The following is a 26,306-nucleotide window of genomic DNA, read 5'->3' as shown; positions in this document are numbered from 1 at the left end:
AAAGACCTGACAAATGGAGTATAATGTGGAAAAGTGTGAAATTGTCCACTTTGGCAGGAACAATAAAAAGAAGCATATCTTCTAAATGATCAGAGATTTTAGAGCTCTGAGATGCAGAGGGATCTGCGTATCCCAGTGTATGAATTGCAAAAGATTAGTATGCAGGTACAGCACTTAATTAGGAAAGCTAATAGAATGTTATCATTTATCGTGAGGGGAATTGAATTGGTCTCCTTATTTGAGGAAGGATGTAAATGCGTTGGAAGCAGTTCAGAGAAGGTTTACTAGACTGATGCTTGGAATGGGTGGGCTGTCTTATAAGGAAAGATTGGACAGGCTAGGCTTGTATCCACTGGAATTTAGAAGAGTAAGAGGCGACTTGATTGAAACATATAAGATCCTGAGAGGTCTTGACAGGGTGGATGTGAAAAGGATGTTCCCCCTTGTGGGAGAATCTAGAACTAGGGGTCACTGTTTAAAAATAAGGGGTCGCCCATTTAAGACAGAGATGAGGAGAAATTTCTTCTCCAAGGGTTGTGAGTCTTTGGAATTCTCTTCCTCAAAAGGTGGTGGAAGCAGAGTCTTTGAATATTTTTAAGGCAGAGGTAGATAGATTCTTGATGAGCAAGGGGGTGAAAGGTTATCGGGGGTAGGTGGAAATGTGGAGTATTTGTTCAGCTATGAACTTATTGAATGGTGGCGCAGGCTCAAGAGGCCGAGTGGCCTACTCCTGCTCCAATTCGTATGTAGGAGTAGGCCACTCAGCCCCTCAAGCCTGCTCCACCATTCAACTAGATCACGGCTGATCATTTACCTCAATGCCATGTTCCTGCACTTACCCCATATCGCTTGATATCTTTAATATCTAGAAATCTATCGATTTCTGTCTTGAATATACTCAGTGACTGAGTTTCCACAGCCCTCTGGGGTAGAGAATTCCAAAGAGTCACCACCCTCTGAGTGAAGAAATTCTTCCTCATCTCAGTCCTAAATGGCCTACCTCTTATTCTGAGACTGTGTCCCTGATTCTAGACCCCTCACCAGGGGAAACATCCTTCCTGCATCAACCCTCTCACAGCCTGTAAGAATTTTGTATTCTTCAATGAGATCACCTCTCATTCTTCTCCACTCCAGAGAATACGGGCCCAGTCTCCTCAATCTCTCCTCATAGGACAATCCCGCCATACCAAGAATCATCTGGTGAATCTTCGTTGCACTCCCTCTATGGCACATATATCCTTCCTTGGGTAAGAAGACCAAAACTGTACACAATACGTCAGGTGCGGCTTTACCAAGGCTCTATACAATTGCAACAAGACTTCATACTCCTGTACTCAAATCCTCTTGCAATAAAGGCCAATATACCATTTGTTTTCCTAATTGCATGCTGCACCTGCATGTTGGCTTTCAGTGACTTATGAACAAGGACACTTGGGTCCCTTTGGACATCAAGACATCCCAGTCTCTCACCATTTGAGAAATACTCTGCATTTCTGTTTTTCCGACCAAAGTGGATAACTTCACATTTTTCCACATTATATTCCATCTGCCATGTTTCTGCCCACTCACTTATCCTGTCTAAATCCCCTTGGAGCCTCTTCGTATCCTTCTCACAACTTACATTCCCACCTAGCTTTGTGTCATCGGCAAACTTGGAAATATTGCATTTGGTCCCCACGTCCAAATCACTGTTTAAATTGTGAATAGCTGGGGCCCAAGCACGGATTCATGTGGTGCATTACTAGTCACAGCCTGCCAACCTGAAAATTACCCATTTATTCCTATTCTTTGTTTTCAGTCGGTTAACATTTCAATCCATGCCAGTGTATTACCCCCAATCCCAATACTCTAATTTTGCTTACTAACCTCTTGTGTGGGACCTTACCAAAAGGCTTCTGAAAATCCAAATGCATCACATCCACTGGTTCCCCTTATCTATTCTGCTCGTTACTTCTTGGGGTTAATATACTGCTATGGATTGAGAATTGGTTAACAGACAGAAAGCAGAGAGTAGGAATAAATGGGTCATTTTCAGGATGGTAGGCTGTTGCTGGTGGGGTACCGCAAAGATCAGTGCTTGGGCCACAGCTGTTTACAATCTATATAAATGATTTGGATGTGGGGACCAAATGTAATATTTCTAAGTTTACTGATGCAAAACTAGGTGGGAATGTAAGTTGTGAGGAGGATGCAAGGAGGCTTCAAGGGGATAGGCTAAGTGAATGGGCAAGAACATGGCAGATGGAATATAATGTGAATAAGTGTGAGGTGATCCACCTTGGCAGAAAAAACAGAAAGCAGAGTATTTCTCAAATGGTGAGAGGTTGGGAAGAGTTGATGTCCAAAGGGACCTGGGTGTCCTCGTTCATGAGTCACTAAAAACTAGAATGCAGGTGCAGCAAGCAGTTAGAATTAGAATTAGAATAATACAGCGCAGTACAGGCCCTTCGGCCCTCGATGTTGCGCCGATCATCTGACCTACACTATTCCATTTACATCCATATGTCTATCCAATGACCACTTAAATGCCCTTAAAGTTGGCGAGTCTACTACTGTTGCAGGCAGGGCGTTTCACGCCCCTACTACTCTCTGCGTAAAGAAACTACCTCTGACATCTGTCCTATATCTTTCACCCCTCAACTTAAAGCTATGTCCCCTCGTGTTTGCCATCCTCATCCGAGGAAAAAGACTCTCACTATCCACCCTATCTAACCCTCTGATTATCTTGTATGTCTCTATTAAGTCACCTCTCCTCCTCCTTCTCTCTAACGAAAACAACCCCAAGTCCCTCAGCCTTTCCTCGTAAGACCTTCCTTCCATACCAGGCAACATCCTAGTAAATCTCCTCTGCACCCTTTCCAAAGCTTCGACATCCTTCCTATAATGCGGTGACCAGAACTGCACGCAATACTCCAGGTGCGGCCTCACCAGAGTTTTGTACAGCTGCATCATGACCCCGTGGCTCTGAAACTCGATCCCCCTACTAATAAAGGCTAACACACCATATGCCTTCTTAACAGCCCTATTAACCTGGGTAGCAACTTTCAGGGATTTATGTACCTGGATACCAAGATCTCTCTGCTCATCTACACTACCAAGAATCTTCCCATTAGCCCAGTACTCTGCATTGCTGTTACTCCTTCCAAAGTGAATCACCTCACACTTCTCCGCATTAAACTCCATTTGCCATCTCTCAGCCCAGCTCTGCAGCCTATCTATGTCCCTCTGTACCCTACAACACCCTTCGACACTATCCACAACTCCACCGACCTTCGTGTCATCCGCAAATTTACTAACCCACCCTTCTACACCCTCATCCAGGTCGTTTATAAAAATGACAAACAGCAGTGGCCCCAAAACAGAACCTTGCGGTACACCACTAGTAACTAAACTCCAGGATGAACATTTGCCATCAACCACCACCCTCTGTCTTCTTTCAGCTAGCCAATTTCTGATCCAAAGCTCTAAATCACCTTCAACCCCATACTTGCGTATTTTCTGCAATAGCCTACCGTGGGGAACCTTATCAAACGCCTTACTGAAATCCATATACACCACATCCACGGCTTTACCCTCATCCACCTGTTTGGTCACCTTCTCGAAAAACTCAATAAGGTTTGTGAGGCACGACCTACCTTTCACAAAACCGTGCTGACTATCGCAAATGAACTTATTCTTTTCAAGATGATTATAAATCCTGTCTCTTATAACCTTTTCCAACATTTTACCCACAACCGAAGTAAGGCTCACAGGTCTATAATTACCAGGGCTGTCTCTACTCCCCTTCTTGAACAAGGGGACAACATTTGCTATCCTCCAGTCCTCCGGCACTACTCCTGTCGACAATGACGACTTGAAGATCAACAACAACGGCTCTGCAATCTCCTCCCTGGCTTCCCAGAGAATCCTAGGATAAATCCCATCTGGCCCAGGGGACTTATCTATTTTCACTCTTTCCAAAATTGCTAACACCTCCTCCTTGTGAATCTCAATCCCATCTAGCCTAGTAGCCTGAATCTCAGTATTCTCCTCGGCAACATTTTCTTTCTCTACTGTAAATACTGACGAAAAATATTCATTTAACGCTTCCCCTATCTCCTCTGATTCCGCACACAACTTCCCACTACTATCCTTGATTGGCCCTGTTCTAACTCTTATCATTCGTTTATTCCTGATATACCTATAGAAAGCCTTAGGGTTTTCTTTGATCCTATCCGCCAATGACTTCTCGTGTCCTCTCCTTGCTCTTCTTAGCCCTCCCTTTAGATCCTTCCTGGCTAGCTTGTAACTCTCAAGCGCCCTAACTGAGCCTTCACGTCTCATCCTAACATAAGCCGCCCTCTTCCTCTTGACAAGCGCTTCAACTTCTTGAGTAAACCATGGCTCCCTTGCTCGACAACTTCCTCCCTGCCTGACAGGTACATACTTATCAAGGACACGCATTAGCTGCTCTTCGAATAAGCTCCACATTTCGTTTGTGCCCATCCCCTGCAGTTTCCTTCCCCATCCTACACATCCTAAATCTTGCCTAATCGCGTCATAATTTCCTTTCCCCCAGCTATAATTCTTGCCCTGCGGTATATACCTGTCCCTGCCCATCGCTAAGGTAAACCTAACCGAATTGTGATCACGATCGCCAAAGTGCTCACCTACATCTAAATCGAACACCTGGCCGGGTTCATTACCCAGTACCAAATCCAATGTGGCATCGCCCCTGGTTGGCCTGTCCACATACTGTGTCAGAAAACCCTCCTGCACACACTGGACAAAAACAGACCCATCTAAAGTACTCGAACTATAGTATTTCCAGTCAATATTTGGAAAGTTAAAGTCCCCCATAACCACTACCCTGTTACTCTCGCTCCTGTCGAGAATCATCTTCGCTATCCTTTCCTCTACATCTCTGGAACTATTCGGAGGTCTATAGAAAACTCCCAACAGGGTGACCTCTCCTCTCCTGTTTCTAACCTCGGCCCATACTACCTCAGTAGACGAGTCCTCAAACGTCCTTTCTGCCGCTGTAATACTTTCCTTGATTAACAATGCCACACCCCCCCCTCTTTTACCCTCTTCTCTGTTCTTTCTGAAACATCTAAATCCCGGAACCTGCAACATCCATTCCTGCCCCTGCTCTACCCATGTCTCCGAAATGGCCTCAACATCAGGATCCCAGGTACCAACCCATGCTGCAAGCTCACCCACCTTATTCCGGATGCTCCTGGCGTTGAAGTAGACACACTTTAAACCAAGTTCTTGCTTGCCAGTGCCCTCTTGCGTCCCTGTAACCTTATCCCCTACCTCACTACTCTCAACAGCCTGTACACTGGCACTGCAATTTAGGTTCCCATTCCCCTGCTGATTTAGTTTAAACCCCCCCGAAGAGCACTAACAAATTTCCCCCCCAGGATATTGGTACCCCTCTGGTTCAGGTGAAGACCATCCTGTTTGTAGAGGTCCCACCTACCCCAGAAAGAGCCCCAATTATCCAGGAAACCAAAACCCTCCCTCCTACACCATCCCTGCAGCCACGTGTTCAACTCCTCTCTCTCCCTATTCCTCTCTTCGCTAGCACGTGGCACAGGCAACAACCCAGAGATAACAACTCTGGTTGTTATCGCTCTAAGCTTCCACCCTAGCTCCCTGAATTTCTGCCTTAAATCCCCATCTCTCTTCCTACCTATGTCGTTGGTGCCTATGTGGACCACGACTTGGGGGTGCTCCCCCTCCCCCTTAAGGATCCCAAAAACACGATCGGAGACATCACGTACCCTGGCACCTGGGAGGCAACACACCAACCGTGAGTCTCTCTCGTTCCCACAGAACCTCCTATCTGTTCCCCTAACTATGGAGTCCCCAATGACTAATGCTCTGCTCCTCTTCCCTTTTCCCTTCTGAGCAACAGGGACAGACTCTGTGCCAGAGACCTGCACCCCATTGCTTACCCCTGGTAAGTCGTCCCCCCCAACAGTATCCAAAACGGTATACCTGTTGTTGAGGGAAACGGCCACAGGGGATCCCTGCACTGCCTGCTGGTTCCCTCTCCTTCCCCTGACGGTAACCCATTAGGAAGGCAATTGATACGTTGGCCTTCATAGCAAGGGGATTTGAGTACAGGAATAAAGAAGTCTTGCTGCAATTGTATAAAGCCTTGGTGAGACCACACCTGAAGTATTGTGTACAGTTTTGGGCTCCTCATTTAAGGAAGGATATACTTAACGTGGAGGGATTGCAATGCAGGTACACCAGACTAATCCCTGGGATGGTGGGATTGTCTTATGAGGAGAGATTGCAGAAACTGCACCAATAATCTCTAGCGTTTCGAAGAATGAGAGTTGATCTCATTGAAACTTACAAAATTCTTACAGGGCGTGACAGGGTAGATGTGGAGAGGATGTTTCCTCTGGCTGGGGACAGTCTCAGAATAAGGGGCAGGCCATTTAAGACTAAGAGGAGGAGGAATTTCTTTACTCAGAGGATGGGGAATCTTTGGAATTCTCTACCCCAGAGGGCTGTGGAAGTTCATTCATTGAGCATGTTCAAAACAAAAATCCAATTGGATAAAAAAAAAATTGGCTTAAGGACAGAAAACAGCAAGTCATGGTAAATGGTTGTTTTTCAGACTGGATGATAGTAGACAGTGGTGTTCGCTGAGGGTCAGTGCTAGGACCACTGCTTTTTTTGCTATATACAAATGATTTGGATCAGAGTAGAATTTCAAAATTTGTCGATGATACCAAACTTGGAGTGGCACACCACCTGCAGGGCAGACAAATGGCTGTTGGAATTTAATACAGACAAGCGTGAGGTTATGCATTTTGACAGAAGGGATAGGGTGAGACAACGTAGACTTAATGGTGCAGTTCTAAAGTGTGTGCAGGAACAGAGGGACCTGTGCGTGCATGTGCATCAATCTTTGAAGGTGGCAGGACATATTAAGAAAATTATTAGCAAAGCATATGGGATGTTGGGCTTCATAAATAGAGGCATAGAGTACAAAAGCAGGGAAGTTATGCTGGACCTTTATAAAGCTCTGGTTAGGCCCCAACAGGAATATTATGTCCAGTTCTGGTCACCGCACTTTAGGAAGGATGTGAGGGTCCTTTAGAGGGTGCAGAGGAGATTTACCAGAATGGTTCCAAGGATGGGGGATTTTAGTTACAAGGTTAGGTTGAAAAAGCTGATGTTTTTCTCCCTGGAGCAACGTAGATTGAGGGGAGATTTGATACAGGTGTACAAGATTATGACAGGTTTAGATAGGTTAGGCAAGAAAAAACTGTCCCCATTAACTGATGGTACAAGAACTAGGGGACACAGATTGAAGGTTCTGGGCAAGAGATGCGGGAGGAATGTGAGGAAGAACTTTTTTACCCAGGAGGAATGTGAAGAAGAACTTTTTTACCCAGGAGGAATGTGAGGAAGAACTTTTTTACCCTGCCAGTGGTATTGACCTGGAACTTACTGCCCACAAGGGTTGTGGAAGTGGAGTCAATCAATGGTTGCAAAAAGAAATTGGATGGGCACTTGAAAAAAATAAACTTGCAGAGCTGTGGGGGAGTGCGACTGACTGGATTGCCCCGCGGAGAGCCGCCATGGACTTGATGGGCTGCGTGGCCGGCCTCCTTCTATGCCGTAAATGACACTAAGTATTTATCCAATTCCTCTTGAAGGTTACTATTAAATCTGTATCCACCACCCTATCAAGCAGTGCATTTCAAGTCCTAACCACTCAGATTTGTGGTTATAATCCATCTGGGGGAAACTGAGGCTGTCTGGTCACCGCATTTACACATGCCTCCTGATTTTACTTTCCATTAACTTCAATGGAAAGTAAAGTCAGTTGGTGTGTAAAACTGGCAGCAAAGCTGATTATGTAAGTTTCTCCCATTAGTGGTAATGTGGATTTTTTTGCATTCGAGATGTTACGACCGAGGTGGGAGTAATGCACTGTTAATACCGTCCCACTGCTCCATAGGTCATTGCATATTAGTAAAGTTTCCCACCTGCTGGAAATTAGCCAAATGAACCACTTTATTAACCCCCAGAATAAAACACACCAAAACAGCTTTCTTTAAACAACAACAAATTAACTATTTATTAATAAACTAAATCTTAAACAATAATGAGACCCTCATGCCCTCACACATACATTCAAAAACCAACAAAAAATATTTGTTTTTAAATCAGAGCTGTCTCTTGGGAATAATAAAATAACTCGGTTGTGAGTTCTGGTGGGTTGTTTTCCCAGATTGGTGGGGGTTCCAGAGGCTAATAGTCAGATGCCACTTGAAGTCTCCAGTCGAATTTGATGAACAGTCTGTGATGGATATGCGTTCAAGGCAATTTGGCTACAGCAGGTGTCACACAGATCTTTCAACAAAGAGTAGAGCAACAAGTCTATTTGGATTTTAATTAGCAGTCTAACAGTGGAAACTTTCCTGAGAATTCCATAACCTCAGAAACATAAAAGTCAACAGAAAGTCACCCCTGAGGCAGAGACTTCTCAGAGACTGGAAGTAAAAAAGGAATTTGCTGCCTTGAACAATGCAAAGATTCCTTCAGGGGTCTTTTTCCTCTTTAGGTGAAACACAGCCTGTAGGCCAATGTAGATTTTCTGATGAGAGTGACAAATCTTCCTTCAGGGAGAGAGGCTCTTCTGGACTACCAGAACAAACTGGTTCCAGCCAGTTTTACACACAGTCAAATTGATACAATACAGCATGTGACCTCATCTCTCTTACAGCTGCCTAGAAACAGGCTGGCAGCTCGCACTCGCTGTTCCCTGAGCGAGAAAAAAAACTTCTCTCGGTCTTAAAGGCATACAGATCCCCTTAGTTTTTAACAGAAAAAAAACAACACTCCCATGACAGAGATGTCTTGCCAGAATAGTTCATTCTGTTACTTTCGCCCTTTCACAGAATCAACTTTGTTTATGTCCTGGGGACTCTGGCATATAGGACTGCACCATCTCTGTTTTTGTCAACTCTATCCTTTCTCAACATTCTATACTCTGTTATGCCCAGCAAAGACTTATCATATTCCTAACTTTTAAGATACAAACTTTATTCAATGTGGACTCTTTAAAATTGTCCACTTTTTTTTAAAAGGATAAGTTAATGTGTTGCAAAGATGGCTGCCCAAGGTCAGATGACCTGGCCTGTGTACTCAAAAACTGCCTCACTGTCACAAAAGGATACATTCCAGACTAAGGTGTTAACTACACTCATCCTGAAACCCTCAAGAGGCATTCTTGAATTGAATGGGTCTTCTGAGACAAAGAAGGTGTCTAGTAGCCACATCATAACAGAATAGTACCCATCCAGACATAAATAGATAGCCATGAATTCCATATCTTGGTCCATGGTGTGGTCACGCCAGGGGAGAAGGCCATGGGCCAACTAACAGAAAACCTAACGTGATGGATTTTGATCTTAAAAGATATCCCTCAGGAGAGAGAGGAGAGATCATAACAACAACACAGCAAGCAGTCTAGTGAGAGGCTGTAGAAAGAGATCCAGCCAAAACAAGGAAGAAGCCCTGCTGCTAATTCTACACTTCAACTTGCTGCAGCAGAGAACTGAAAGTGACTACCACCACCAGAAATGTACAACACCTCAACAGTTCAAGATTACAAATGCACGAGCCTGCACCTTTAAAAGAGATTGCCCTTCCGAGAAAATTCAGTAGGTTTACCATAAACCATGAATACCTGCATCACTTTTAACTACATCCTACCCTCTTCTCTCCATCTATCTATTCCTCTGTATATGTGTGTGTGATTGAGGTTGTGACCATTTCGGGAACTGTGTAAAAATAGTTAATATTTTTAACTGTGTAAAAACAGCCAACTGTGTAACAGCCCCGACAAACAAATTTTTCTGCAGCACCTGTGGAAGAGCCTGTCGCTCTAGAATTGGCCTTTATAGCCACTCCAGGCGCTGCTCCACACACCACTGACCACCTCCAGGCGCTTACCCATTGTCTCTCGAGATAAGGAGGCCAAAGAAGAAAAGAAGATTGAGGATGCAACCATTTCGGGAACTGTGTAAAAATAGTTGTCTTTTGTTTAACCTATGAGAAAACCTAACATTTGTCTGTTTATTTGACCCTAAAAACACTCAGGGACTAACTCATCATTTTAAGCAAAACACAATTACAGTCAGTTGGGAGGTGAACAGTGGAAACCACCCACACACTTTACCACTGTCTGAACAACCCCGATTGTTATATTCATTTCCGTCTGCAATATTTAGCCATATTTACAATATTCCCGCTACATGTTGAACACCGCTTGGAAGAAGGTGGCAAGGGCATGGAATGTACTCTAGGTGGGGGACTTCAATGTATGTCACCAAGAGTGGCTCGATAGCACTGCTACAGACCGAGCTGGCTAAGTCCTGAAGGACATATCTGCCAGACTGGGCCTGCAGCAGGTGGTGAGGGAACCAACAAAAGGGAAAAACCTACTAGACCTTGTCCTCACCAATCTATCTGTTCCACATGCATCTGTCCATGACAGTATTGGTAGGAGTGACCGCTACACAATCCTTGTGAAAACAAAGTCCCATTTTCACACTGAGGATACTCTCCATCATGTTGCGTAGCACTACCACCGTGTTAAATGGGATGGATTCAGAATAGGTCTGGCAGCTCAAAATGGGGCATCCATGAGGCACTGTGGACCATCAGCAGCAGTAGAATTGTACTCAACCACAATCTGTAACCTCATGACCCGGCATAACCCTCACTGTACCATTACCATCAAGCCAAGGGATCAACCCTGGTCCAATAAAGAGTGCAGGATTGCATGCCAGGAGCAGCACTAGGCATACCTAAAAATGAGGTGTCAACCTGGTGAAGCTACAACACAGGCAGTTCAATGGGTGTGGTTTTAATGTTTTTCTTTTACTGTGGCTTCATGAATGGAAGCTCTTATTCACGCTCAAGTAGTTTAATTTTTTTAAATTTGGCTGCATGGATGAAGCCTCTGCAGTGATCTGGGTTTTCCCACTTTTTTTCTAATGGATGCCTCCTGTAATGGTGCTGACCTTGATCAGCTCGGGAAAAGAGTATGGTCTTCCTCTTTTTTTCTATACAGAGCTTTTGGGCAAAAAAAGATCTTTTGAAGGGCTTCCAAGCTTTATTTTTAAAGCGGTATTCCTCGCCCGTCGGCACAGTGACTCACCTGATTTACTTGCAGCCCGTCGTTCTGTGCTCTGTCTTTCACAGCTTGAGGTAAATTCAGTTTTCACCGTTTGAGCCGGTATTTTTCTTGAACTTTCCACTGGTTATAGGAAAAGTCTTTTCAGGGGTGTTTTAACTGTGGTCTTCAACTTCAGACTTTGACTTCTTACCACAGCTGCCGCCAAGTAGTGAATTCTTTAATGTTGTTGACTTCTTTATGTTGTCTAATGCAACATAAATAAGATGCATGGAATTCAGTTGGTTGAAGATCTCAAGCAGGTTTATTACAGCTAACTATTATATACAGTACAGAGCTAACTATTTACAGAACCTTACTCTGGGTGTTACAGTTGCAGAGTGACTCTGGTTCCGAGTTACATGACTACGTCCTGGCAATCAGCTCATTAGCATACTAAGATCTTAAAGGGGCATCACTTTTAAGGGGAATCATGCAACACCTCCAGCTGGTATTATTATCTGGCTGGCGACCAGATAGTTAAAATCTACCCCAAGGAATGCAGTTTGGAGGTTAAGTTGTCCTAGGTTACTCTTGCCAATCTCTTAATGGCTTTACAGCAGCATTAGCAGGGGCCTAGGGGACAGGCTGCATTCCAACTGCCATAACTGGGTACAGTGCATGGTCTGAGGATACTTGGAAAGAAGAGGTTAAGGAAATAACTGGTAAAAAAGAACAGCAAATAACTCACAAGCTGCAGAAGAATTTGATATTGAAAGTGTTAAACTGAGGGCCTTCCTATACCTTTGATAGTTGACTGCAACCTCTTAACAGCTGTTTGCCATCGCCATAGTGATGATATCAACTTTATAGTACATTACATCCACTATCTTCCCTAAAGTAATCTCTTTAAATTGTTTACATGCAGCAATCGCTATATAAACCAATGTTTTTGTTAACTCTGTCTTTGAAACTGTTCAAAGCCACTTTCTTGTTGTGAATTGAGAGAAAGGAACATTTGGTCTATTGAGCCCAGTGGATCATGTTCCATTTATACTTCATAGTTAAAAAAAAAGATACTGGATACATTTTATATTTGAAACATTAAAATTATCTGTACTCTTGGTGAATTGATTGTAGTCATCGAGGTGAGGAATGTCAGTGGTGAACTGTAAATGTTTATGATCACCCAGTGTCAGCATCAGGATCCTTCAGAGCGACACATAGCACAGCAAGTCAGAGTACTGTTCTTGCTATTCAGCTCCAAAGTCAGAAAAGAGAAATCCAGTGAATCTGAATTGAATCAGGTTTAAGATTTATCTTATGAATCTGTACATATAATTTTTGATGGGGGCAACAGATTCCTTTGGAATGCTTAAAGAAATCTTGGTGGCTGTTTGGCCATCTCCTTCCCACAGTCTTTTCTTCTCCATTCTTCTTCAAAGAACAAAATCTATAACGGGCAGTGAGCTGCAGCAGAGCAAAGGAATCTGCAGTCTGCTAGCACTCTTTGCCAGGCTACAGCATTGAACATGAATAGAAAGGGTTAGAACATTGCCCTACGGTATAAGTCATGTGATAAAGAGTTTGCACCAGAAAAATTGGCAGTTGTGTCACTCCAAGCTACTTGATAGAGGCTTTGAAGTGGGATATCACATTCCAGGGTTTCTGACTGTGCCTCCATGGGAGAATCTTGGTGTAAATTATGTTAAAAACGTTACTATTGAGTTAAGTGTGGCTCTCAAGGGGTTAAATTCACAATCCAGCGGAGATGGGAACTGTAATTCAGGATTCAGAGGAGGCACCTGAAGCAGAGTGCTTTAGACATTTAACGTTAATTTAGAGATTTCAGTGAATCTTCACAACTGTTGAGGCGAGCCCAGCATGGGAGCATCTGCTGAGAATAGACTTGGGGGAGAACGGGTCATTGGTTTAGTTGACAGGTCTATTGGCGAATCCTTGAATGAAGAAGGAATGGATGATCTCACTCTTCCACTTCATCTCAATACTCAGAATGAATAAGGAAAAAAGGCATCTGAGCAGTCAGTCAGTCAACAAGTTCTGGGAAGCAAGCCTGGCTCAGCAAGGAAAAATGTGCTCAACTCAAGCCCAGAGCTCATCACAAATAGTAAGCCAAACAGGAAAAGTTAAGTAAGCCCACTAATAGAGATAGTGTGCCATATAATTTATTATTTTTCTTGTTCTGGAGGGTTCTGTCATTTTGTTGAATCAAAATTACTTGTGATTATAACTGTCACTCTGTACAGTGACTTTCTGTCTGTAAATAAAACAATTGCATTTCAGTTGAAATGTTGCAATTTGATTTCATCTCTCTTGAAAATGCCTGTTGTCTTATTTCATTGGATAACATGCTATTTGAAATGAATTTGCACGACAAATACTTTCTAATATAATATGGTTGTTTTTATATTCGTATCTGACCTCATCTCACTAAAGTGTTTCAGTCAGTCTTTGAAAAATTTGGAGCAACTTGCATGAAGTTATGTGTGAAGGCATGACGTTCAGTTCAGATCATTGGGGGATGGTGGTGGTTACTGTTGTTATACTGCAAGGTTTCAAATTATTGTATAATTTGACATTGGGAAACACAGGTGCATTCCTAAATATAAGACACTTTGGACTGCTTATAGGAGTGGCAATCTCACTGTACATGCGAGCATACGAATTAGGAGCAGAAGTAGGCCATTCAATAAGATCATGGTTGATCTGTTTGTGTCTCGAATTTCACATTCCCATCTACCCTGATAACCTTTGATTCTCATGCCTAACAAGAATCTATCTACCTCCGCCTTAAAATTATTCAATGACCCCGCCTCCATCACCTTCTGATGCAGAGAGTTCCAAAGTCGCACAATCCTCCGAAAAAGTTTCTCCTCATCTCTGTCCTAAAAGGGCGACGCCTAATTTTAAAACAGTTCCCCCTAGTTCTGGACTCTGCCGCAAGAGGAAACATCCTTTCCACCTTGTCAAGACCATTCAGGATCTTATAAACTTCAATCAAGTCTCCCCTCACTCTTCTAAACTCCCGTGAAAACAAGCCCAGTCTGTCCAACCTTTCCTCATAAGATAACCCACTCATTCCAGATATCAATCTAGTGAATCTCCTCTGAACCGCCTCCAATGCATTTGCATCCTTCCTTATATAAGGAGACTAAAATAGCACACAGTATATGAGATGTGATCTCACCAATGCCCTGTATAACTGAAGCATACCATCCTTACTTTAATTTTCAATTCCTCTCGTAATAAAGGATAGCATTCCATTAGCCTTCTTTATTATTTGCTGTACCTGCATACTAATGTTTTGTGACTCATGCACCAGAACACCAAGATCTCTCTGCAGCTTTGAGTTCTGTAGTCGTTCTCCGTTTAAGTAATACTCTGCTTTTTTATTCTTCCTGCCAAAGTGAACAACTTCACGTTTTCCTACAATATACTCTATCTGCCAGATTTTTGCCCACTCACTCAATCTATCTATATTGGTCTGCAAGCTCCTTATGTCCTCTTCACAAGATACTTTTCTACCTATCTTTGTGTCATCTGCAAATTTAGCTACCATGCCATCGCTTCCCTCATCTAAGTCATTGATATAAATTGTAAAGATTTGAGTCCCCAGCACAGACCCCTGCGGGACTCCACTCTTCACATCCTGCCAATCTGAAAAGTACCCATTTACGCATACTCTCTGTTTTCTGACAGCCAGCCAATCTTCTATCCATGCTACTGTACTGAAAGGATATCTATGGCAGGCCCAAAATTTGTAACAGGGAGCAGATCACCTTCTTATTTTCTTAGCCGCAGGAAGAAATAAGAAGATCATTGCATCCAAATTTTGCACACCTAAGACGTGAGTGCCCAAGATCATCATTAGATTAATATCCAAACTCAGCAGCAACTGATGAATGAGAATCCATGTTGATACAAAACTGTTTGACGTACTTTTAATTTTATACAGGCAATCTATAAGATGGTTTCTTCTGTGATGAAGATGCCAGAAGATGAGTCAACACCTGAGAAAAGGACAGAAAAAATCTTCAGACAGATGGACACCAACCGTGATGGTGAGTTCATGGGTCTACCTCGGACTTCCTTTATGAACATCACCAGCCTTTAACTCTTACAAAATGCCTTCAAACATCATTATAATCTCTCATGTAAGACACGCTGGGCTACATTTGCTGACTGATGATAGTGTTGATGTACAAACTCTTAAAATAACTTGGTTAATGCCACTGGTAAAAAAAAAAAGAATGAAAGGTATATAGTACCAGCATATTCTGCATTTTGTCCAGAAGCAGTGTCAGTTGCGAACTATAACCTATTGTCTACACCTCTGTCTTTAATAGAGTACTTAACGGAATATACTGTCTTTCATTAGTGCTTACCTTTTATAACCAATTTCTTATACAACTCCCATAGAATGCATTGTATTTAAGGAATGGGAAACCAAGGTTAAATGGTAACTGTTGTACATTTCTTGTCAACATGACATGACCCGTTGAAGAGCAGTAAATGAACACTGAATGTTAAGTTAATTCCGTTGCCTTTATACAGACATGAATACACTATTTTTAGTACACTTTTTAACTTTATCATAAAAATTCCTGTCCGTGCTGTTTTCATGCAGCTGTTGACCCAAAGGTTTATATTTGCTAAATGATGCGGTTCATGAGATAATGGGTGCACTAAAACTAACACACAAAGGCATTAAATGCTTCCATGTTTGAGTGGCGTTTGATATTGCTTTACGTTGGAAAGTTATCATCATATTTAATATCTGCCATGTCTCCTTTTCTCACCTGAAGACAGTGACTCCTGCTAGAACGTTGATCTACAGGCACTTGCACTTCTTTGCTTAGGCCCAAGTAGCTATTTTCCATAAGTGAGCCTGACACTGAGTTTTTCTTTTCCCTCCAGTTTTTCCCTCCTTTCCTGAAGAAATTTGGTACGACAAGATCCTTTTTAGTAGTAGCTCAAGAGGAGCTTTGAGCATTGGCAGGGTGGTCAGTGATGGGAAAAAGCATTGTCACAGTGGGCACACTCATGTCCTCATCCATTGTGCACACATGTACTCTTTCCAGCAGGGGTCACTGAATAGCAACAACAGCAACTAATATTTATATAGTGACTTTATTGTAATTAGACGTCCCAAGGTGCTGCACAGGAACGTTCTGAAACAAAGTTTGACACTGAGCCGCTAAAGGAGATACTAGGTCAGATGACCAAAAGCTTGGTCAAAGAGGTAGGTTTTAAGATGCGTCTTAAAAGAGGAAAGTGAGGTGGAGAAGTGTAGGGAGGGTATTGGGGCCTAGGCAACTGAGTCAGCAGTGGACACCTTGGCTGATTTCCAATCATGAGCAGACCCCAGCTGAGATCAGCTAAGACCAGCAATTGAATGTGACCTTTTGTTCTTGATGGATCAGTTATATGCAGCCTTTACAAATCAGGGAGTGTCACACTGCGAGTGTTGTTAAATTGTTCATGGACTAATATCACAGCTGATGCTTTCTCCATGAGCAAGGAGCATGGAAGGTGGCTATCTTCTTTCCTCTCCCTAGCTTGGGACACTAAGGCTGCCCCCACATGTGATGCTGCAGAGAACAGCTAACTCTCTGCAGATCAGAGGTCAAGATGTAATTTACCTGATATTTTTCAAAGACACTGTTACAATTTGGGTCTTCTCCCAACTTTTACCTTGCAACCACAGCAGAAGGGCATAAGCAGACTAACTGACTCACTCTCCTGCAAACTGAAACTTACACCCTTATGTGTGGTATGAGTGGGTTATAGGTCTAACAGTTATCCCTCAACTATGGTATAATGCACCTATGTGGAATACCCCATGCTTTCTCCTGTTTACTATGAAAGACAGTAAATACCACAATTTCAGATAGTCACTTTTAGGTTAAAATAATCAGATTTTTTATTTAAGGTAATTAAACAAAAGCAGACTGATGCAACATAGTATTATTAAATTATTAGTAATAAATAAAGCAGAATATCCACAGGAGTTAAATTGTCATTTCCAGAACGCCTTTCTTAACCATTTATTACACAGTAAAGTATTTGGATAAAGTAGTCTTTCATAAACCTTTATTGATGCGGTGCTGTAAGTGGGCAACACAATCTCATGTTGGCCCATGCAATTCACTGGACTAGTAATCCTGAGGCCCATGCTAAAACCCTGGGGACATGGGTTCAAATCCCACCACAGCTGATGGTGAAATTTGAATTCAATTAATACAAATCTGGAATTTCAAAAAAAGCTAGTCTAATGGTGACCATGAAACCATTGTCGATTGTTGTAAAAACCCACCTGGTTCTCTAATGTCCTTTAGGGAAGGAAATCTGCTGTCCTTACCTGGTCTGACCTCCGTGTGACTCCAGACCCACTGCATTGTAGTTGACTCTTAAATGCCCTCTGAAATGGCCTAGCAAGCCACTTAGTTTCTCAAGGGCAATTAGGGATGGGCAGTAAATGCTGCCCTTGCCAGTGATGCCCACATTCCTTGGACGAATAAAAAAAAAATTCAATGTCCATTCCAGAAACTGGACTGAAGATAGTGAGAAAAGGTGCAGTCTATATTCCAGACCATCAGTCATTGTATTCCATGCTAATGAGCAAATTGGATTGATGTTTTAAACAATCTACATTTAGACAATGTTCCCTTGATAGTTCAGCCATTTAGATATCTGTAAATTTACATAATTTAACTTTTCCCAGTAACTGAAACCACATTTGTGCCTGATTGGCATGTTTTAGAATCTGTAAATAAAATACCCATTGCCTTTCAAAGAACTAAGAATTTGATTAGCACCTCAAAACCAGGGTTTCTCCATCTTGGCTAATCTACAGATCAAAGAGCCTGCCTGTAATTTTTAACATCTGGTCAGCAATTTGAAGTTGAGTAGGAAAAAGTAGCTTTCATTATTCGTAATTTTTAAAACCTGTTTATCCAATATATTGACAATGTTATGTGATATATAATACAGGGGAAAGCTAACTCATCAGAATTGTAGCAATGCAGAGGGGGATTGAAGATGAGGGGAGCATGTGCCCACCAAGTATTTTGGTAGGGCCATATGTCCCTCCAAAACCCATTATTACTTCTGATGTCTGCCCCAAATCTTTACATACAATTGGACCTCTAGTACTGTTCAGTACCTAGCCCTACAGTGCATTGACCTACTTGGGCATTAGGGGAGACATTCCTCCTCATTCTTAACAGGGAATTTCCAACTGAAATATCTTGCCTGCTGGTCATCTAGATTGATTGATGGTGAAAGAGCATTAGGACCATGTGGCAATATGGGGTGAGAGATGAAATGCGATTTGAGCACAGATTTATGCAGTTCAGTCTTTGAGAGTTTTCCTGAAATACACAGTTAAGTCTGATGTTTCCCAGGGAAACAAAGTGGCTTATTATTAAAAGGTTGCTCACAACATTGTGTTTGGAATAACCATTACTTCACTGTACAACATCTGCCCAATCATCTATACTTTCCGCTTTTCCAGTCTATTTGATTAATCTTTAATGGTTCATGCTTAGAAATTCTTCTTGGTTTATTCTAGGAAAGCTATCCCTTGAAGAGTTCATCCGAGGTGCCAAAAGTGATCCTTCCATCGTCCGTCTCCTTCAGTGTGATCCCAGCACTGCTGGTCAATTCTAATTCCAAAATGAAGAAAATGACATTTAGTGTGACTGTGTTTCTGCTTCCTGCCATTACATTACTGGTGGCTCAGCCATCTATTCATGGTCGAATCTGCCATCTTTTAGCCTTGTTTGCTTTTTAATTCTGAATTTGTAAATGGCTGTTTAATTAAACACTGTGTCTGGAAATATTACAGAACTTTTTTTTAGCTGTGTGAATGTATTGGTACAATAATTGTAGTCACCTTGAACAGAAATCTCTTAGATATTTGATATTTTTAATTTGAATTAGAAAGAGAACAGGAAGTAGTTTTATAAGGCTTTGATTATATTTCTATTCAGGAGGGACTTGTAACCTTGCACCTCTTAATAGTGGAACTGGAAGACAGCAGATACTTGCTTCTGTGAGAGATATGCCCTTGCAGATCAGATGCCAGTCACTCTTCATCCCACTGCATTGAGAGAAAGCAAAGTTATCAATGTTGTTAAAAGCAAGCAGAAGTCAGTCAGGTGAATGTTAATGTTGTAGCCTTTGTATGACAGATGCTAATACTTCAAGTATATTGGGAGGCAATCAAACCCAGTGTTAGAGTTAAGGGAGTGGATCTATTATAAATGTGAGATCCAAGTACTATAGAACTTATAATAGGGGTACTCATGTATTAGAGCTAGAACTGCCTTCTGCTAAACTTGAGTTAGATGAAGCTATAGTTTGACAAATAAAATTTAAAGAAATTTAAAGGAAAACAATCAGGATTATTATGCGCCATTATTATAAAGCTCTCTGTCATGAGGCTGCTAAAGGTTTACTGCCAATGCTTTCATGTCACACTTTATGCTATACTGGTCGCCATTGCACACAGGGTGAAACCTTCAACTTTGGCAGTGGTGTAAAACGGGCAGTAGTGGGGTAGGCCTCCTGTTATACACCTTGTCCCTTTTTCCTTCCCACTGATTTCATTGACCTGCCGAAGGGGAACGTTTTGTCCAGGGAGTTGAGACCAAGTGTAGTCTTCAGGTGAAGAGAACAATAGATAATTGGACCAGGGCACACAGATACAACGGAGTCTCCATTTTAAAGTCATACATTCTGTACTTATTTTTTTATATAATACTTTGATTTTATATTATTATTTATAGTTAAATAACAAAACTTGCAGCAATTTGAGAAGTAGAGTCAGTTGGAGGATAGGCATCTCTCTGCAGTATATGCTGAGGAGCAGGGAGATACAAAACTGAGGAACTACAACACCATCACTTGTGGGAGGGTGTAATTGCGATGTGACAAGTTTACATAGGCAAGTTCCACCATAAATATGAACATAGGAATTTATAAAATTGGCACGGAAAGTGCATGTAGATGTGAGATTTTTAAATATAGTTTATAGGACATTTACTGTAGTGCAAGCCTCACTATAACACACAAATGATTGGCTCCCTTAAATCATGTTATAATAAGGGTAGAACGTATCTGCATCCTAAACAATTATTCTTTCTTTCAAGACTAATCTGGTAGATAATACCAAGCAGTTCTTACGCCATAGTGTGGCAACTTACCCCAATGCTATTCACTATTTTTCAAGGGCCATAGTCCCAAACAGCAGCTTACTAATAGGACAGTCTCGTGAAGAATATGCAGTCAGGATAGGCAGACTAGGAAATGCAAATATGCACAGGGAAAACTCTTCAGAAGTTACAGTTTGGAAACATTAATGGGGCAATAGGTGACTGTAGAGAGAGCTCTGAAAAGTACTTAAGGGAGCTGCAGAAAAAACATTTCCTGCCACAGTCATCTCTCTCATCAATCACCATTCAACCACGAATGCCTGAGTTTTCTAATCAGTAGGTAAGGTGGCTTTTCAGGATTTATTTATCTTAAAGTTAAGTATTGCATGCCCAGAGCGAAGTCTAAGAGAAATTGGCAGCTCTGTGTGTCACTGAAGTCGTATCTAATTTACACAGATCTCAGTTACTGTGTAATCAGACAATAATTGGTGACCAAACTACCAACAAGAAATTTCTTTGTATTGATACGTGCCTGGTTAAATTCATATTAGGGTTATAACTACTGAATTGTTTATACTAATGGTATGGATAAGTGCTGTATGTTGGCATGCAACACTAAAGGAGAGAACTAGCCATTTTAAAAGTAATTGGTTTCTGTAGTTTACCTGTAAACAAAATCCTTTGATGTGTTTGAACTGCGTGGTGCTTGAATTGTACAACTTTCTCAAGTCGATGCTGCTCTCTTTTCTCACCTCACCATGGCCAGCTCGTACTATGTAGCTATGCTGTGTAATCTTTCTACAACATTTTGACGTAAAAATAGGCAAGATGTTTATTGGGATTTTATTTGCGAATATACTACTGAAATTTGTTTATTTCATTCTGTTCAGAATAGAGACTAGAGTTTCCTTTTGACATGTCTCCTGGGTGATTGTTTCCATTTGTACATTAGACAAGATAATCAGTTGCTTTCCTTAGAATAAGAATCAGTTTCTCTGTTTTGTAGTGTATTAGTGAGATGACAATTAAGATGGTGAATCTCTTCAAATATTTTATTTCATTTTAATATAATCTGCATGTATCTTCCTGTAATAACAGGAATAGAGATTTTTGCTGTTATATTGTATGAGGAAAGTCAAAGGGCAACACAATGCTGTTTGTGAAGTTCATTTTTGAAAGCATTGAACCTCAAGGAAAGTAGTGATGACAAATCAGCCATTTTTAGACCTGCAAGGGATTTTATCATTGAAGCTTAACATCATACTACATATTTTATAAGCATTGACTGAGGTTTGTTCATATTTACCAATTCATGTTGTTAAAATGAGATTAAATTAAACAGTTCCATTGTTTCCTCACACAATAGCATTAATTTGCCAATATAAATGAATTCTTAGTTTCACTGCAAATGGGGAGGGTAGTTTCTCAGTGCAACAGTATTGTAATGTTGAAGTAAACAAATTGGTATTTGAAGATGCAGAATGAAATAGTTACAAGCTACTCATTTTTAATCCTGCTGCTAGTTTTCTAATTAATAAGAAGTCATTTTGGATTACATATTTTTTTAATCTACAATTAAAGGGAAAGGTCATCTGTGCTTTTGAGCTATGAAATCCTGAAAGTTTTATATTACGATGTTGCCACATACAAGTAACATGATAGTGTTTTTCAAACATGACATTTTTCCAATGCAAATTTTGTTTTGTGTCACCTGTTCATCGACAGAATCGAGAAGCCTTCCAAACAACTGTTCAGAGGTAAAAACAGAAAATGCTGGAAATACTCAGCAGGTCAGGCACAATCTGTGGAGCGAGAAACAGAGTTAATGTTAGAGGTCGATGACCTTTCGTCAGAATGGAACAGAAACTATTTCTGTTTTTATTTCAGATTTCCAGCATTTTCAGTATTTTCTGTTTGTGTAACTGTACAGAGGTTACATTGGCCCTTTAAATCAGTGTTAGTGGTTGCCTACATTGAGTGGCTGACTGGTCCAAACATTTTTTTTTCTACTCCCTTTTCTTTCAGGAAATGTTTTGTAACCAGTAAGAAACATAGGAACAAGCGTAGGCCATTCAGCCCCTCGAGCCTGTTTCACCATTCAGTTAGATCATGGCTGATTTGTATCTTAAATCAATCTACCCATCTTGGTTCTGTAACCCTTAATACCCTTGCCTTCCAAAAATCTATCACTCAATTTGAAGTTTTCAGTTGATCCCCAGCCTCAACAGGGTTTTAAGGGAGAGTGAGTTCCAGATTTCCATTACCTTTTACGTAAAGAAGTGCTTCCTAACGATACCCCTGAACAGCCTAGCTCTAATTTTAAGGTTATACTGTCTTGTGGACTCCCCACTGGAGGAAATAGTTTCTCTGTCTCTCTCTCTACCCCATCAAATTCTTTAATTAAATTTCAAACACCTCAATTAGATCATCGCTTAATCTTGTATATTAAAGGGAAAACAAGCCTACTCTTATGCAACCTGCCCTCATAATTTAACCTTTTTTAGCCCTGGTGTTATTCTGGTGAATCTATGCTGCACCCTTTTGAAGGTCCAATATATCCTTCCTGGGGTCCTGTACCCAGAACCGAATGTAGTACTAAATGAGATCTAACCAGTGCTTTATATAACTTTAACATAACTTTCACCCCTTGTATTCCAGACCCTTTGAGGTAAAGGTCAACATTCTATTAGCCTTTTTAATTAATTTTTGTACCTGCCTACTGGCTTTTAGTGATTTTTTTGTACATATCTTTAAATCTCTCTGCTCATCCATAGTTTCCTGCTTCTTTGTCATTTAGAAAATAATTAATATTTGGTCCAAAATGGATGACATCACACTTCCACACATTGAACTCCATCTGCCACCATTTTGCCCACTCAGTTAGTCTATCAATTTCCCTTTGCAACTTCCTGCTCCCATTTACACTATTTGTTGTGCTCCTAACTCAGTGTTACTGACCAACTTGGATATATGCATCTCTCTTCCTTCATCTAAGTCACTTATAAATATAGTTGAGGCCCCAGTGCAGATCCCTGGGGAACACCACTAGTCACATCCTGTCATTTGGAGTATATACCCATTATCCCTGCTGTCTGTCTCCTACCTCCTAACCAATCACTACCATGTCAGTAGGTTGCCAGCAATTCCATACGCTCCCATTTTTGTTTGCACTTTCTGATGTGGAACTTTATCCATTGCCTTCTGGCAGTCCATATAAATAACATCATAGGCTATCCTTTATCTTCCTTCCAGCAAGATTAGTAACCTTGTCAGATGTGACTTACCTTAAAGAATTTGATAGGGGAGATAGAGAGAAACTATTTCCTCCAGCGAGAGAGTCCAGAACAAGGCAGCATAACCTTAAAATTAGAACTAGGCCATTCAAGGGTGACACATCAGGAAGCATTTCTTTACACAAAGAGTAATGGAAATCTAGAACTCACTCCCCCTAAAACGCTGTAGAGGCTGGGCATAAACTGAAAATTTCAAACTGTGATAGATTTACAAATCTATGCTGGCATTCTGACCATTTTGTGTTTAACCTAAGTGCTCAGTCACTCTGTCCCTAATATCAGATTCTAGTAACTTTTCCTCATCTCTCTGGACAGGTCACATTCTGTCATGAATGGTGGTGGACAATCAAACAACTAACAGGAGGAGGTGGCTCCACAAATATCCCCATCCTCAATTATGGGGGAGCCCAGCACATCAGTGGAAAAGATAAGGCTGAAGCATTTGTTGTGGAATAATCAGACTTGGCTACAGTAATAGCAACACATAGTTGTATCCCATACATTTAGGCATTTGTATAAAGTCCATTTGTAAATGCACAAAAGGGCCCCACGGCTGTGGGCCCACTGCTGCAGTCACTGAAGGTGTCTTTCCCGGGTTATGGCATGGCAGAGCATGCACTGAGCAGCAACCCTTCCTGCCATGATGAAAAATCCTGGTGCAGACCACATCTGCTGCGCCATCCTGATCATCCCCGTGAGAAATTAAATCATCACCATTACATAATCAATCAATTGTGTGAACATAACACAGCCGCAATTTCATTCTTACAGCATATTGATCATTCATTAATTCATTTTAAGTATATACGAATAGGTTATACAATCACCCTTTTATGGCATAACTAATTGTCTCTCCTTTTATAGAGCAAGTTCGAACACTGATTGCCTTTTGGGTAGCTGTCCAACCTGTATTCATACATCCCCTCACATCGCCTAATTAATTTCTTAAATTGCCAAATTAAGTAGGTCACATATAACATCATGATACTCGAAACCACTATCAGGACATGGGAGATAATTCTAAACCAGGGGTGTATCGGCACGTTTGACCCCCAGTTCCATAAGTCCTCCCAACAGGTAGAATCGTTTATCTCGTCAATCTCATCTTGTAGCTTCTTCGACCGTTGTTCCAGATTGTAGTACGCTACAGCAATGACTTCTAGCTGCTGGCTCTCTTTACCCAAGCGTGTGGGCAATGGCTGAATAGTATATTCCCAGAGGTAATTTGTCATACCCTCCTTAATACTTTCTGTCTTTTGTTTTTGTATGTCTACCAACTCCATCTTCCCCACTCTTTGTGGGTTGAACCAAAATGTACTGTTGCTCACCGGACAAGTCAGGTTATGTCCATACTGGTACTCCTTCGTTGTGGTGGTTAAGCAATATCTCCCCTTTCCCATATAGGCCACATGGGTTAGCCCTGACAATGTTTTCCTAGTCTCCATGGTGCAATTTACAGTGGCATTAAATCCACATTTTGATTCTGCTGTTTTATATATATATATATAGGATGAGGACATATGATCACCTGGTTTTCCAGACTACACTCAGACAATGTTGTTCCAACTACCTCTTTTCCAATTTCCATAACGTAGGGTAAAATATCATAGTATTTTATGTAATCTTTTCCCCTTATCACCCCTATATTTTCTACTTCATATAATTGCATCCCGAACTTATCTCTCAGAATTACAGGTATTCCCAACACTACTCCAATACTCATAGATCCTGTATTTACACATTCCTGACCTTTCCATACCTTAAGTTTTCTGAGTTGGCACCTGGTAATTTTATCATTTGTGTGACTAGCTAAGTATTCCAACTGGGTGTCATTGATCCAAACTGGTACCTGTCCTGCCTCCAATTTTCCTTCGTTTGTTCTAACATCCACGGACCATATGTACTACAAACACTTTCATTATTTGAAATGTCGTGGACCTCCTTTACCTTTTCTATGATATCATTAATACTATGAGCATGACCTTCCCGTACTCTCACCAGTCCTGTCACTGTTTTTGTCAGATCCTGTCCTACTTTAGCTACCCACATCTGTGCCTTTTGTTCCTTTTTCAAAATATCCTTTATTAGCTGACTAAGAGTTCTAACCTTCTGGTCCACATTTTCCAAATCTATAGTATTGACAATTGAAGTTCCCATATTAAAGACTGTGGCTGCTTTGTTCACTAAACTACGTTTACGTCTCTTTCCCTTTATTTTTCCCTCATCACCAAATTCTTGTCTTAGCAAGACTGTTACAGTAATATCTTGTACAACTCTCGGGTCTTCTCAGGGCACCAGTCAGGTAGCTGGATATCTGAGATATTCAATATTACCGATACCAACTCAAGCTTTATATTATCATATACAATTTTATTAGTTTTTATTATCGCAAGTCCATTTTCTGGTCCTGCAGTCAAGGCAGGGCAAGGGGGACCAGTCACTTGTGGCTGCTGGGTCGTAACTTGGATGTGGGGTTAACCGTGGTGATTGGAGCTTGTTGTCTGTTTAATAAATTTTGAGAGCTGGTTTGATTGCTGGCTCCTTCCCTTGTACACCCCCCAATGATTTTGACACAAAAGGTCCCTGAAAGGCCTTTGCTGTCAAAACCTGACGCACCTGGTAGATTAAATTGTCCACTAAAATAAAAGCAAAATACTGCAGATGCTGGAAATCCGAAACAAAAACGACAAATGCTGG

At 41.4% G+C, this 26,306-nt stretch overlaps 1 protein-coding gene across 6 annotated transcripts in view; it reads left to right on the top strand.

Annotated features, from left to right (window-relative positions):
* LOC137370152 (neurocalcin-delta) overlaps positions 1-21,878 on the top strand; it is a 382,023-nt gene extending 360,145 nt beyond the window's left edge. For 3 of the 6 annotated variants that reach the window (XM_068032388.1, XM_068032384.1, XM_068032387.1), the window contains 2 exons: positions 15,114-15,219; positions 18,732-21,869. In XM_068032388.1, the coding sequence (XP_067888489.1) occupies positions 15,114-15,219; positions 18,732-18,829 (204 nt within the window). In that variant the 3' untranslated portion in view covers positions 18,830-21,869. Of the gene's footprint in view, positions 1-15,113; positions 15,220-18,731 lie in introns of all 6 variants that reach the window. The other 3 variants (XM_068032385.1, XM_068032386.1, XM_068032389.1) reach the window with 2 other exon arrangements.
* The last annotated feature ends 4,428 nt before the right edge of the window (positions 21,879-26,306 follow it).

Source organism: Heterodontus francisci, chromosome 5 (genome assembly GCF_036365525.1).
Source record: "Heterodontus francisci isolate sHetFra1 chromosome 5, sHetFra1.hap1, whole genome shotgun sequence".
NCBI lineage: Eukaryota > Metazoa > Chordata > Chondrichthyes > Heterodontiformes > Heterodontidae > Heterodontus > Heterodontus francisci.
Note: the sequence above shows the minus strand (reverse complement) of the source record. Positions and strands in the feature narration are given on the sequence as shown.